We start from the raw sequence: 14,405 nt of genomic DNA on the forward strand, positions 1-14,405 counted from the left end.
TCATGCTGCATCAAATGCATATTGAATCAATAAAAACCAAACCAGAGTTACTGAATAAAGGGTGTTTTGCTGTTACCTAATGACCTGAGAGGCTTTTCTGCTTTCACCAGCTCTAAGATGTCCAAAATGTCTGGAGTATCTCCCTCTAAAGACTGCAGCAGGTCAAACAGGCACTGAGCTGACACTCCTTTGCCGGTTCCGTTGTTTGTAGCATCCTGTTTCAACAACAGACATTCGTGGTTGATTTTCTGAGGGCCTGCTTGCACCCCAGACATGTGTGGGCAACCTGTTTTTGACAAAGGGCCTATGTGGAGCTCAAGAGCTTAGAGCTATCAGAGAAGAAGCCTTGCCTGACTCAACAGATTGATGCTACAGTGGAAGCATCATCTGAAAACTGCACACAGCTACTTCCCAGAAAGAACAGATCTCTACCCTGTGAAGGAAAGAAATGTGTGTGCTCACAGTGCATGTGCAGTTAGATTTGGCAGTCCCACTTAAAACTGAAGTTCCATTAACTTGGCTATTAATACACTAAAATGTTAAAAAGTAATTAGCAAGTATTTCAAAACATGGCTTCAATTCAGCCTTATCATTCACATGTACTAAAACTAAACTAAAGCATTCAGCTTTAGTTCCTATTGCTGTATTCTAAGAAAGGATTTGCATTTTAAAGACTTATAAAACATTATTGTCCTTTTATAACCCATATACACAGAGAAATTTAAAGTGAGACCACATCTACTAGCCTGGATACCAGAGGCCTATTATCTCAGCATCTTGCTCAAATCAACTGATGAACAGAAACATGCAGAAAGGAGTTCAGAACATGGTTCTCTGCAGCATCAAGTGCAGCAAGCACATGTTCAGGAAGAGCTGTTTTGTTTTGGTGACCTCTGATGGGGAGCTGGCTGCACACACAGGTTTCCCCAGGCTGACACTAGGGAATGGTTTTGACTCACCGGGAACTCCAGGAGAGGGGCCACACTTGCAAACAGTTGCAGAATAAAGGGCTTGCGGTGCAGAACATAGAACTGGCGACAAGCAAACTCGATCGCTTGGCGTAACTGGGGGTTGCTTTCATAGTCAGCATACACCTGAGCAAATGAAAAGGACATGGAAGTGCTACTCCAGTGGGAGGGCTCTTCATCTCCTACCCCAGACCAAATCAACTACAGCCTTGTCATTCCTGGTGTGTTTGCCTAATATGTTTTTAAAGATGGAGACTTGACTGCACTCCCTGGCAAAGCATTTCAGAGACAAGCTATCCTTAGAAGAGAGGTTTGCTTGTCATGCTTGAACCTTCTCTGTCACAGCTTTAGTGCATTATGTTTTGTCCTATATATCAGAGGTAGATTCATTCCCTCTCCTTCCCAGAAGCACTTCACATGTTCGAAGCCAGTTAGTGCTTTGCTCCTCAATCTTCATCCTTTTTCAGCCAGTGAAATCCCAGCTCTTTCAGTCCTTTTTCACATGATATGTTTTCTAAACCCCCATTCCGATCTGCAGTGTCTTCAGTTAACTGATCATTTTTGTGCACTGCCCACGGCTGGACAAAGCCAGTGCTTCAAGTCACAAGCAGAATCATTCCATATTTCTTTCACAAGCCACAGATCTGTATAGTCACCCCAGAATGGCATTTGAGATACTTCCTTTTTTATCCTCCAACAGAAAGACACTGTTGATTCATGTTTAGCTTCAGACCTAGAACAACTCCAATATTCTGTCCTGCAGAAGTGCTACTGAATCAGCTACTTTCCCTTCCATATTTATGTGGCTGATTATTCATAAGGACTTGTGTGTGTCCAACCCATTTAACATAATCTGGTTTTTTTCCTCTTTTTTTCAGACAGCATATCCAATTTGTCAGGTTAATTTGAACTCCCAGCCTGTCCTCCAACACACTGACAGTTCCACCTACTCTTAAGATACTGTAAGGTTTTTAGAGTGGCATTTCCTTCAGGGCTGGCCACTGAACCAGGCAGCCAATGTGTTGCTAAAGACGTGGGATTTGTTTCTCAGTTATGTAAACAGTATAAATTGTTAGGAACAACTTCACTGTGCTTCTTCCTTCTGTCCATGTCAATTGCCTGCCTGCACTTCTCTGCTGGTACAAGTCTGTGGGAGGTTTGGGGTGGCAGCAGGTAGGATTTTCTTGCTATTTGCTGGCAACAGGAAATGCTGGTTTTATGTTAGTGCAAAATTCACATTAGAACACAGGGCTCTTAAAGGTTTCTAGGATACTATTAGAGTGTGAGACCTCTACAGAGATGTATTCACTTCTCAGTAGCCTAGCAGGCTGAAGAGATTAGTACGTCTTTAACACAACCAGAAGCCACCAGCATGCTTACAAGGACAGTCAATCACCATGACCTGTTCCACTTGCAATATGCCATGTACTTGAGGAAAGGAAAATAATTAACTGCATATGGAAAAACCTGCAACAAAAAGAGCCCTGTGTGGAGTATGTGCATGGATGCTTCAGGAATTCAGCTACTAATGGCTATTTCAAGACCCGAAGTGGTACAAGAATTTGTTTGTGATGACCACAAAGAAGCCAACAGATCACTTGGTTTTTCTTTTGGAATTGCTTTTGTTTGCCTCCTAAGAGTGGTATTTTACTGATTCAGTAGTTGACAATAATTGGTAAGGGAGTAGGGATAGGAAAGAATTGCAAAACTAATTTCTCTCAATATGAAAAGCGAGAATGAAGGGGAAGTTCCTCATTATGCTGAATGGTTACTGTCTTCAAATTGTCTTCAAAGTACTTCAAATTAAGCTATTAAGTTATTTTATTTCAAAATGCCTTGTTTCTAATGAATAAGCCCATGCACTGCAGACCTGGATTCAATACATACTTATCTAACCATGTAAGACATGGTATCAGAGTTTCCAGTTACTAAAGAGTTTTAGATAATTATATTCATCACTGATCCTAATTACCCTGCTCTGTTAACTGTGTTAAAATGAACGTACATGGGAATACAATTATCATACCTAAAGAAGCGAATGTCATTTAGTTTCAGCTAGCAGCAAATCCATATATTGCAACTATTGCCCAAATTTCAGCCATCCCCAGAGTTAAAAACAGTGAGGGAGACAGCTCTATAACAAAGTGCTCACTCAGAAGTCTTCCCTTATAATGCTCGTGGAAGTGGCTCACCTGCAACATGCTGGGGAGAACCCACTGGTACCCACTGAGGGAGAAGAGGTGGTTAAAGTGCACGGCTGTGTTGATGACTGTGGCAGCGTACTGCCTCAACAAGGCACTGTCCTCGGGGTGCAGGATCAGGGCACCGTTGAAGACGTTCAAGAACAGCATGATCTCATCCCCCCAGGGGAACTCGCTGGGCATGCCAAGGAACATCTCCTCCAGCAGCTTAATCCACAAGCTTTTCTGAAGAGTGTCCAGACCAAAGAGTTCTTTCCCAGCTGCCACAGAGAAGAGGCAACAGCAATCAGCTCTGTCCACCACAGCCAGGTTCACAACATTCCCAGAGACCAAAGGCTCCTCCAGAGAGCCATCCCACAACACTGACCATCATTCTGCCTTTGCAAAATTACTTCACCCATCCTATACTTTTGGAAGTGCCCACAGGGCTTGAGCAAACTTTGACTGAAAGCAACACATATGAAGATGAAGAATGATATCACACAGCTCGTTAAATCTCATCCCCACTGGTTGGAAATTCTCCTTCAGATGTCCCACACATTACAGGACTCTGATGCAGTTACAATAAGGCTTCTAAAAGCAAGTGCCTTTAGGGCCTGTTACAGAACTTGACGATGCTTACCATCCTGCAACAGTGGTGTGTTTAATCCCCAAGTTAGACTGGAAACTCTACTTGACTTTCAGAGCAAAGTTGCTAAATGAGTGGGCTGTTTCTATATCCCTGCCGCAGAACTGACCCAGTCTTCACTGGAAGTCCATTGCTTCCTCCAAGTAGATGGCAAAGGACTCTAAGCAATCTTTTTTTAGTTGCAGTTATGTTACTGGGCAAAATACTGCAGCTGTAGTCTCCTGCATAATTTTAATTCATAATTATAACTTATTCTCCTGTGGGTCCATGGAAAGTAGCTTTTTCTGGAGACCTCTGACAGCAAAACACTTTCTGCTGTTGTGCTAACAAACCAACAGTTATGAATCATTTATCACCTTTCAATAATGCTACAGGTCTGTGTGTTTCTAAGGCAAATGAAGTGTCCCACAGAAACCCACTGGGCTCCATCCAACCACCAGAGAAAGCTATCAAAGGCCATACCGTGGGGATCACTGAAGAGTGAGAACTCAGCATCAATGGCACTTCGGGGAAATGAAGGCAAGCGGAGGAGATCCTCCTGGAGCATAGATACATGGGACTGCTTGTGGGCAGTAGGGATTTTCTGTGTCAGTGATATGAGGAACAACACCCGCCCCACCTCTTCTAGCTTGCGGGTGAAAACCTGAGAGAAAGAGACAAAATCACAGCCAGTCCAAACAAAAAGTTCTTTACAACATACATGCACTCTTCTAGGTAAGCTTGATGGCCTTCCCTAATGGGAAAGATGCTTCACTCATGGCCCAGAGGACCCTGTTGATACTCACAGGCTAGTGCTACACCCTTTCACTAGAATTTGTGTGACCACTGTCCTTCAGCCTAGCTCCACAAAGATGGATCATGCTTGTAAAAGGTTTTAACACCACTTTCTATTTCTATTTGACCCCGAGTGGCTGTCAAACATCTTGCAATTGTGCCATGCATTTTTTTGTAGATTAATGTAAGCTTTGCCAATGTGAGCCCCAAGATGGTCAGAGGCAAACCAACTCCCAGCTGAAAGCCATGCAGTTGCAGCTGCTCTCTGCAATGTCTTGGACTATACTCAGCATGAGGTTGGAACTGTTATTTACCCCCTGGGTTGAGGTTGCTCATTTCTGGCCATAGAAAGTGTATGTATAGTTGCAAAAGAAAAGTAGCCAATAAAACAAAGCAGACCAGATTGTGTGTTACTGTAAATGAGCAAAGTCCTGCTGGCTTCATATGGTTGCTTCCGGTTACATCAACTGGGAAACCGAGTTCCATTCTACAAGCCTCCTTTGAACCTCTGGTAGGATTAGTCGGGGTAGCTATTTAATTTTAATGCTCAAAGTAACCATAAAGCAGACTGATGCTCAGCAGCAGAAGCAACTTTCTTTGGGAGCAGTTTTAAGAGAATTCTTAGCTACTGGGATGAAGCAAAAACTTGAAGTGTGTGGCTTAATATGAAACAAAGCTCAGCTTTCTGTGTCCTGTGGTCACTATGACCTTGTTCTGGGTGCTTAATCAATCAACAGTAAAGAAAGAAGTTTTCCATGGATTGCTGCTCTCTGGATAGACCCTACAGAGCTACTGTCTTTGATCAAGCTGGATGTTGTGCAGCAACTTCTTGCACGCCTACAGAGAGACTGGGAGATGCTTGACTTAAGTTTTATCTTAGAAATATTTCAGCCTTTAAGTGCTGAGTTTTAGCTGAAATAATACAACTGGTAATACCAAACTCATTCTGTTTAACCACGTCCCTCCTCTCATCCCCTTTATTTTATTTCCTGCTTGTTATCATCCTTTGCAGACACAGCTGGAGCAACTTTTCCCTAAATACAAAACTCTGCTACTGAGACAACTTTGCTTTTATGGAAAACAGAACATGGAGCTTCTAAAGGTAAAGTGAGCTTAATACCATTGTCTTACTGTCAAAAGAATTGATACTTGTAGGGGTTTGCAGCACATTAATGGCACTGCCTTGCCACTTAGGGTTTAGTTCCTAAGGGAGAGCTCCTGGGAGCTGTAGAGCATTAGGATCAGACAGATTATCAGGTCATGAGGCTGGAAGATAGGGAAGACAGTGCTCTTCTGAGGGCAGATATTCCACTGATAAAACAGTGCCTCTGGAAGCAGCTACAGTAAAAGACTAGCATCTGAGAGCAGGACAAGGAAGAGAGGCAGGTAACATTCTCTGGGTGAGAGGACATAGAGGAAGACAGAATTCCTGCTCTACAGACAGAGGTTAAAGAAAGGAATAAGCAACTTCTGAAGCTAAGGCAACTGGAGCTTTTCTGGCTAAGCGTAGGAGAACACAAAATGATCCATCTAAAAGAAGCTGGCTGGAGAAAGTGGGAGGGAATTCACATTGCATTCTTTGACTCTTCTTAAAATCCTATACACCTGTCCAATGGCACCAGAGCAGATACCATGCCAATTGCTACTTCTCCAGAAAAGCTCTCTATCTGCATGCAGCATGAGAGGACTCTAAAGAAACAGAAAGGTTTATTTACAGGGTTTGGTTTTTGGCAGAGGTGTTTGATGACAGTAAAATACCTGCTTCTGAATGAGCTCCTGACCCTTTTCTGGATGCATCTGCACCAGGTTGAGCTGGGGAGAAACTGACCTCCGGAAAGGATAAATGTCACGGACGTAGGTCTGCCAGGAAAAGAAACAAGTGTGTTTTAAACAAATGTAGTCACAACAGCATCACTCAACAGAACTGAATAAAAGACCCTTTAGACCTTCCCGAAGCTTTTGGGTACAGGCTTTTAGACAGTGTCAGGCATCATGGAAGAACATGAACAGAAAGGAAATTTACTCTTTTCTAAGACAGCTAGATGATACTGACTTGAGAGCAAGGACTTCATTTCTGCTTCTTCCCTCTTCTGTCAAACTCCAATCTTTCACCATACCCAACTAACCACCAGAGATGTGCCCACAAGACAGAATTCTCTCTTTTTATGGGCTGCTTGTTCTCTTTTAGATAACCCTGATGTTTGAAAAAGGTTCAAAATGGGAAGAACCAAGTTATCTGGACCTGACCATTGCCTTACCTTGTTGTAATGAATAAGATTCCATCGCTTATCCATTAAAAAGTAATGAGAAGACTGAGTTTCAGGTATGTTAAAAAACTCCAAACACTCCTGAAAAGGAAGAAAGAAAACCATCCTGTTACTTGTGAGTTGTCTTGTACAAAGACCACAATACCCAAAAGAAGAACATCCAACTAATAATGCATAAAGGCACAAACCAGCACACCTCAGGCTGGTACACTCTTCTGGCATTAATTCTTAGTATCTTTTTGTAATCATAAAGTATATGAGCATGTTTTTGATAATCAAGGCATGCTGATATCACAGTCCTGAAGACTGATCTAGCTTGTTTTCATGTTTTCACATCACACATATTTGCCTGGCTACATAAGCCACATGAGTATTGCAGCTTCCATTTCCATATTATGTATTTATCAAGTTTTAGCAATAGGTGATGTACAGACACACTAAAGTTCCTGTCCTTCAAAGCACTGAGATGTGATTCCCATTCAAATTCACCATAGTTGCATGAATGGAAGGCATTTACAAATCTGCTCCTTAGGTGGCTCAGTTAAGGCAGAAGGGGGAACTAATCTTTGGCAGAAAGGGGAACTAATGTCACATCTCCCAGATCATCATGGCTACTGAACCACCACTTCCACTCTGTTCTTGATCACTCTGTTGTCTTTAGTGTTGATAAAGCCAAGCATTTAAATGATGTGTGTATTTATCCAAAGGACAGTATACAGTAAATACACAACAGGCTGCATTGTCTTCAAATGTAGTTGCATTTGTGGGGTTTTGGCTGTTTGTGAGGTCAGGGCATTTCTATTGTCCTTTAATATGGGATCCTGTTTGTTGTCAACCAAGCTGTCCTCACAGGGAGACAAATGCCTGCGAGCAAAACTTAACAACATTTGAACAGGATGATCAGGCAAAATGTATTGCTGGTATACAGGTATGACAGGTAAATGTACTATTAAGCAGTTTGTCAGGTTTAAAAACTCACTCCTACCTTCAAAAGAGCCTCAAACTGTGTGTCCTCATGGACTGGTAACTGAGTTGGGATGTCACACTCATTCTGTCCATGCACGACAAGGGTTTTTGTGCCTAAAGGAAGAAAAACAGTTATATTCTCTGTGGCCTCAATTTGAAAAGACTGCCCATGGAGGAAAAGTGATAGTAAAAACTAATTCCTGGGCAGACAAACAATGCCAGTCCTGTCTGGAATCCATTTGTAGTGTTAGCATAGTCTCACACTTCACAGTTAATGAGAAATTGATCTGTTCCTACAAAATGAGCTGGCTTTAGGAGCAACTGTCACTATGAGTAAGGAACAAAACTTAAAGGTCAGATCTGGTTTTCAGCAAGATATCTCTTGCCTGACTTGTGACAGCCTAAGCTCACAGCGTGCTCTTCTTGGGCTCTCTCAAGACTTAAATCAGAGAAGGCTCTGGGGAGACCTTTTGGAGCCTTCCTGTACCTAAAGGGGGGCTACAAAAAAGCTGGAGAGGGACTTTTTACAAGAATACGTAGCGATAGGACAAAGGGGGATGGCTTTAAACTGTAAGAGGGTAAATTTACAGTAGATATTAGGAAGAAATTCTTCACTATGAGGGTGGTGAGGCATTGGCACAGGGTGCCCAGAGCAGCTGTGGCTGCCCCATCCCTGCCAGTGCTCAAGGCCAGGTTGGACGGGGCTTGGAGCAACTAGGTATAGTGGAAAGTGCCCATGGTAAGGGGTTGAAACTGGATGAGCTTTCAGGTCCCTTTCAACCCAAACCATTCTATGGTTGCATCAAATCAAGCTGAGTCTGAGCGATATAGTCTTGCAATGATCATCCTGGCAGCCTTTCACAGTTCAACTGTCACGAAGCTCTGGATTGAAAAGACTGTTCTAACTCACTTTGTTTCTTTTAGAGCTCTTAAAGTGGCTTCCTGAATCTCAGTGAATTAGAGGTGGAATTTACTGACTGAGTGCTCAGCTTAAGAAAAACTGACTTTGAATATGCAGCCACTTGTAGCAGGTCTTTGATCCAGCTCTCATGGATCTTCTTTTTGGTAGAGTGTGTCAAGAACCTGGAAGTGAGTGAGTGAGATTTAAAGGCTCATTTCTTATACCTGGCATTGAGGCAGTCACCAGCAGCTTCACTTCACACTGTTCCTTCTTCATTGTTTGTTTGAGATCCTTGAAGAAGAGTCCTTCTACATAACCCACCACTTCCCAAAGGAAGGTAAGTGTGGCAGAAATGGCATCCATGCCCCACTCACATGGAGTGCGTACAAAGTACATGATCAGTCCTACCTGCAGGTAGTAAGAGGAATATCAGCTTGTACACAGTGTTTTAACTGGGCAGAGCATTGTCTAAACACAGAACAAGAACATTAATCTTACATCCTGGAAGTTTCTATGTACTACAGAACAATCTGCCTGTACTATTCTCCCTTTTGTTAGAGAGGATAAAGGTTGTGGCCAAAAAGTACTCCTGTAGCCCAGCCCAGCTTTAAAAGCCACTGTAGATGAGGAAAAGGGAGAATCTTTGCAGTAAGAGACTCCCTTTGCCTTCTGCTCTGGAGTGCTGCCACATAGACACCTCCAAACCACAGAAGGCTCCTAGAGCCATCTATAGCTTCCTAGAGCCTAGCCTATGTCTTCTGTTTCATCATTTTTCACAACCTTGAAATAAGCTGCCATATTTGCTCCAATAGGACTGTTCATAAGCAAAGCACTTTCTGAATCAAAATAAAGTAAAATAATTAAAGGTTTCTGGTACTGGGATCCTTCTATTGGTCTACAACTCATTTTCTATAGTTCAATTTAGAAATCCATGCTTAAGGGTTTAATACAAAAAATAAAGGTTCCTTTTCCTCTCCCTAGAAGGGCTGAGCTAGGGGTATGATCAGGAGATATGAGCTACATAGGAAAAGTTAAGAGGGTTTATCTCCTTGCAGATCTAAAGTTAATCTAAGATTAACTTTTTAGGACACATGCAGGCAGAGGTGAGATTCTGGGTTGCACCTGGACCCAGAAGCTACTCACCAAGTAGTTAAAGAGGATATGAGATGTCTGGGCAGGAAAGTCTCCGATGTTCAACAAAAGCTTCCTTAACATATACATCAACTCATCCTGGAAGAAAACAAATGTTTTTCCATCACAAAACAGAGAATGGATTCACACTCTTGTACTCTCTGGCTTTGTTTCTTCCCATTTTTCCATACTCCCTTCTTCAGTTATGTCTCTCAGTGCATGAAGTAGAACTATATGCTTATGTCTGCTCCCACATTTCCCAAAATAAGGCCCAGGGCACAATACCCAGGTCAATGTCTTCTATCTCAGAGAGACCAATGCTTCCTATTGCAAATTGTACTGACTGCAGCATCCTGATTCTGCACTCTTCTCTCTGTGGTAATCCCTGTGTTGCTTATCAGAACTGACTATCTCAATGATCAGTGAAATCTGTCGAGTTCAGGTCAACTCAATAGCTGTGGCTGCTGGGTAGGAGGTATGGGCAGAATATGAACTCTGCTTTAAATGTAGACTAATTAATTTCTTATGGTGGGAAGAGGTTGTAGAGGGCAAGGAATCTCATATTCAGCTAAGGACAGGCAGACCGCAATATAGATTTCTTATATAGTCCTCATCCTCTTACCAGCAGCAAATTTGAGCTAGTGTTATGGGCATGAATATGTATAAGGCTACTCATGCCAATGATACATCTGCTAAAACTTCCTAGGAAATGCACCTGTTCTCTGTATTCTGTACTCATGGTTGTAGTAGGCCCTTGAAGAGGTAGTAAAATATCAGGCTATGATAGCTTAGAGGTCTCTAAGGCTGGATGGTGTATAGCTTCCTTCTCAAAGATATTGAACAAATAGAACTGAACTTAAATAGAAGCTTTGGGGAGATGGCTGAGAAGTCTCAGAAACAGTGAGGCCACTGAGAGATGATTACTCACAAGGAACTGAAAAGCATCCTTTCCTGGCCTTTCTCAAGGTTTAACATTCACTTTGTAGTCAGTTCTTAGATGGTGGCTTGGCAGATGAGGACAGTGATATTATTGGTATCTTACACCAAGTGTACACTTGAGGAAGTGTTATGGAGAGTCTCACTGCCTTCCTGCCAGCCAGAACTGGTATGCCTTTCTTCCTTAAAGCTCAACCGTGGCACTTAAAAGCACTCTAATAATCCAGGGAGAGACAGGGCCATCTCCCATCTTTCAGAGAAAGCTCAACACAGTGGCACAGGTGGAGGCAATATTGTCTATGTTAGATAGTGTTGTGCCTTATTAAGCAGCTGTTCAAAACTTGGCTTACAGCAAGTCAGATCCATAGTGGTGGTAAATCAGCTGTGTCCCATTTACATTAGTGGCCAAAGACTGAAGTCAGCTGCTGATCTGGACTTCCATCTACATTATGATAGCAAATGTTCCCCTCTAGTGATGCCCACAAAGTGTTTCTGCTTACAGCAGTCCCCTGCTCTAAGCAATACATACACCCACTGTGGAGAGGAGGAGTTTACCTGTCGGTTGCTGATTGTGAGCTTCTCAAGGAAATGGCGCAGAACTGTAGAGGGGTCTTCGATTAAGCAGTTCCACAGAACCTGCTGAGCAACAGCACTTACTGCAGAAGAGAAAGAAAACAAGGTGAGCACTGCCTCCCTTGGAAAAGCCTTGAACTGGTACACTTAGACACAAACATTCCTAACTTTCTACCATAACTGTCATGTTTTGGACTGAAACACCCAGGAGCTTCTTTGATGCACTAAGATTCCTGGTCACCAGTGTAGTCATCTCAGGCAGTAATGATGGGACTGATACTTGAACCCTGCCTAACTACTGGTGCTATGACAGGAAGCACTTTACCACTGAAGTCAGAGGAATAATAAAGAAATAACTATTTGGATTCACAACTCCAGATGAACAAAACTGGCTATTAAAAAACATGAATTCATGTACTTTTTTGCTCATGCGTGTAAGTTCAATTTCACGGTGATGCACTGAGAGATTCTGTCTGGTACTGGTGAACAGTATTAGACTGTCAGCAGGGAACTGTGTTGATAAACAACTCCCCAAAGTGTTATTAACTGGAATCCTATGAAGACTAAAAACAATTGTGACTTATTCATTATTTTGTCTTCAGTACTCAGCTCCTGATCACAAATGTACATTATTTAGGTGGCTGACTATATCCACCCAAAACTGAACAAAAGATGTAACAGAAAGTTAAATGTGCAATCAGCTGATATGCTGAGTGATGAGAAAGGAAGGAAGGGCAACAGTCCACCATCTATAAATGTTTTAGAGAAACAAACACAGAAAACTGCATTATTACTTTACAGATACATCACAGGCCATAACCAGAATGTTCAAGCTGTGTATAGGTGGATTCCTGTTAGTCATGGGATCAAAGAAATGTTGGTGGGAATAGACCTCCAGAGGTCTTTAGTCCAAGCCCCCCTAGTCCAAGTCCAGACAGAGCAGGAGTGTCATCTACACCAGATTATGCTGACCATGGCTTTGATTAGCCAAGTCTTAATAGCCACTGTAGATGGAGAATCAATGGAAATTGCAGTATGCTCCTAGTTATGAAGCTCCTTCCAAATTTCTAACCTGAACACTTCCCAAATTGTAACCTCTAAGTCAGAGTTCCTCTAACTCTTTGTTTCCTTTTTTATCACACCAGCAAGCCCAGATTCTGCAATCACCCCTCACAGAACACCTGTTCAGGCCTCTTACCATCCTAGTGTCCTCCACCAGATATAAATGTATATAATACAGATATAAATGTATAAATACAAGATTGTGTTACGCTTCTTTTCCACTTTAGTTATGGCTTCTAGCAAAAGTAAGTGTTCAAAGTGCTGGCAGGTTTTGTCACCCTTAAGCAAGAATCCCTTGAAGTTTAATCTAGGTGAGTACCAGCTACTCCATCCTCTCGGACTTCTCCATCTTCCATCAAATGCACAATGGGGAGCACTGCGGCACAGATGCAGGCTGGAAACACAGCTTGAGGTGGCTGTGGCACATGATGGTTTGGAGTATGCTCTGTAGTGTGTTCTTCATCTGCAGCAGGAAGAACAGTAGAAGGTGAGTGTTAGTGAATAAGCTGTGGCATTATCCAGATAGGTTAGATAGAGAAACATTTATGTTAGGTGCCATACAAACAGAACAAAATGATAGGTTGTCTGAATACTGAGTAAGCACAGCGGGTTTACTGCTCTCTAAGAAGAAACTGAGCCTCAAGCCAACTTTTCAACCAAGAGTTTTCATTGTAATATATATTTTTTCAATTTACACTTAATTTCCTGTAGGATTTGATGAAATCACATCTCATTACCGTCTTTCAGCTAGAGTGCTTCCCATGGCACTACTCTCTAAATGAAACATGAGCAGTAGGAGAAGACATTGTCATAGCAGGGGTGAATAAACTAAAGCAGGGCAATCATTTATTAGAAAGTGGCTCAAGCTTGAGAATACATTCAGCAAAAGGAAATGCCACCAGCTTTCTGGGTCAACAGGAAAGGCTTCCAATGAATGTAGTCTTAGGAAAGGACACCCACCTTCAGCACTGACTGCTGACCGCACCGACCAGACAGAGCCACGCCGGAAAGAATAGTTCCTATGAGATGTACTGGAGGTGCAGGAGGGACTCACAGAGAGACGACGGGAGGCCAAGTTGGCAACTTCTTCTACTGACAAAGAGAACAGGAAATGTCAATCCAGATCCAACTGACAGATTTTAGGGAACTTTTCTGAAGGACAGCACTTACAACCAAACTGGAACACTGAAGATTCGAGTGAGGTAACACCTAAAAGGCACCATTTACCATCTATGAAGAGCAGTCAGACATGCAAGTTGCACATGCTTTGGGAACTAGTAGAGCATTGTTCCATTAGGAGTGTTCAGTGCTTTGGTGCATCAGACTGTAACCAAGTCAGCTCTATACTTCTTTTCATCTGCATCCTGTTAACCACCATGGTTGCTGGTGTTTAATATTTTCTAAGAGTTAGGATTTCTGCTAACAGATTTCCCAAGCTATGCTGAGATCTGAACATCACTGTACTCACCTAATGGCACACACTGGAATGCTTTTAATGACATCTCTGTGCTCTGTTAGCCTGGACCAGTGAAGATCCTCACCCAAAGACTAAGCCTTTCATTGACATGTCATGTAACTTAGGCTGTCCGAAAGATTGATACTGAGGTTGAGCTGGTCAGCTAGGCTCCCCCACTAGTCAACATAAAGGTAGAAAACCACAGGGGCAATTCAGCCTATCCTAAGCTATGTCTTAAGGCAGATACTGACAAAGGGAGATTCCTCCTGCCCTGTAAATTATTAAAAGGTTAAATTTAGGAAAGACAAATTTCATTCCTAATGTTGCCTTTTCTCATTGTGTTAAATCCTGCAAGGTGATGGGAGCTTTGAGATGTTAAATGCTGGCAAGTTTCACTGAAGCTGGGGGGATAAGGGGAAAGGGACTTCAAGTCACACAGCAGGTACTCAGTATGTCCAAGGTTTTATGTTTTCCTTGCGCTAATTTTTAATGACATTTTGCCTCAATGACTTGAACTTTCCTATAAATGGATGTGGTTGTGA

The 14,405-nt window shown here is 42.4% G+C and overlaps 1 protein-coding gene across 1 annotated transcript in view; it reads right to left on the reverse strand.

Annotated features, from left to right (window-relative positions):
* Nucleotides 1–14,405, reverse strand: part of UNC80 (unc-80 homolog, NALCN channel complex subunit) — a 117,971-nt gene that overhangs the window by 35,572 nt on the left and 67,994 nt on the right. The window contains 12 exon segments of the mRNA XM_034065723.1: nt 77–215; nt 960–1,094; nt 3,161–3,429; nt 4,260–4,440; nt 6,330–6,431; nt 6,830–6,919; nt 7,824–7,918; nt 8,930–9,113; nt 9,849–9,935; nt 11,328–11,428; nt 12,727–12,870; nt 13,368–13,499. Coding sequence (XP_033921614.1) covers nt 77–215; nt 960–1,094; nt 3,161–3,429; nt 4,260–4,440; nt 6,330–6,431; nt 6,830–6,919; nt 7,824–7,918; nt 8,930–9,113; nt 9,849–9,935; nt 11,328–11,428; nt 12,727–12,870; nt 13,368–13,499 — 1,659 coding nt within the window.

This window comes from Melopsittacus undulatus, chromosome 8, assembly GCF_012275295.1.
Source record: "Melopsittacus undulatus isolate bMelUnd1 chromosome 8, bMelUnd1.mat.Z, whole genome shotgun sequence".
NCBI lineage: Eukaryota > Metazoa > Chordata > Aves > Psittaciformes > Psittaculidae > Melopsittacus > Melopsittacus undulatus.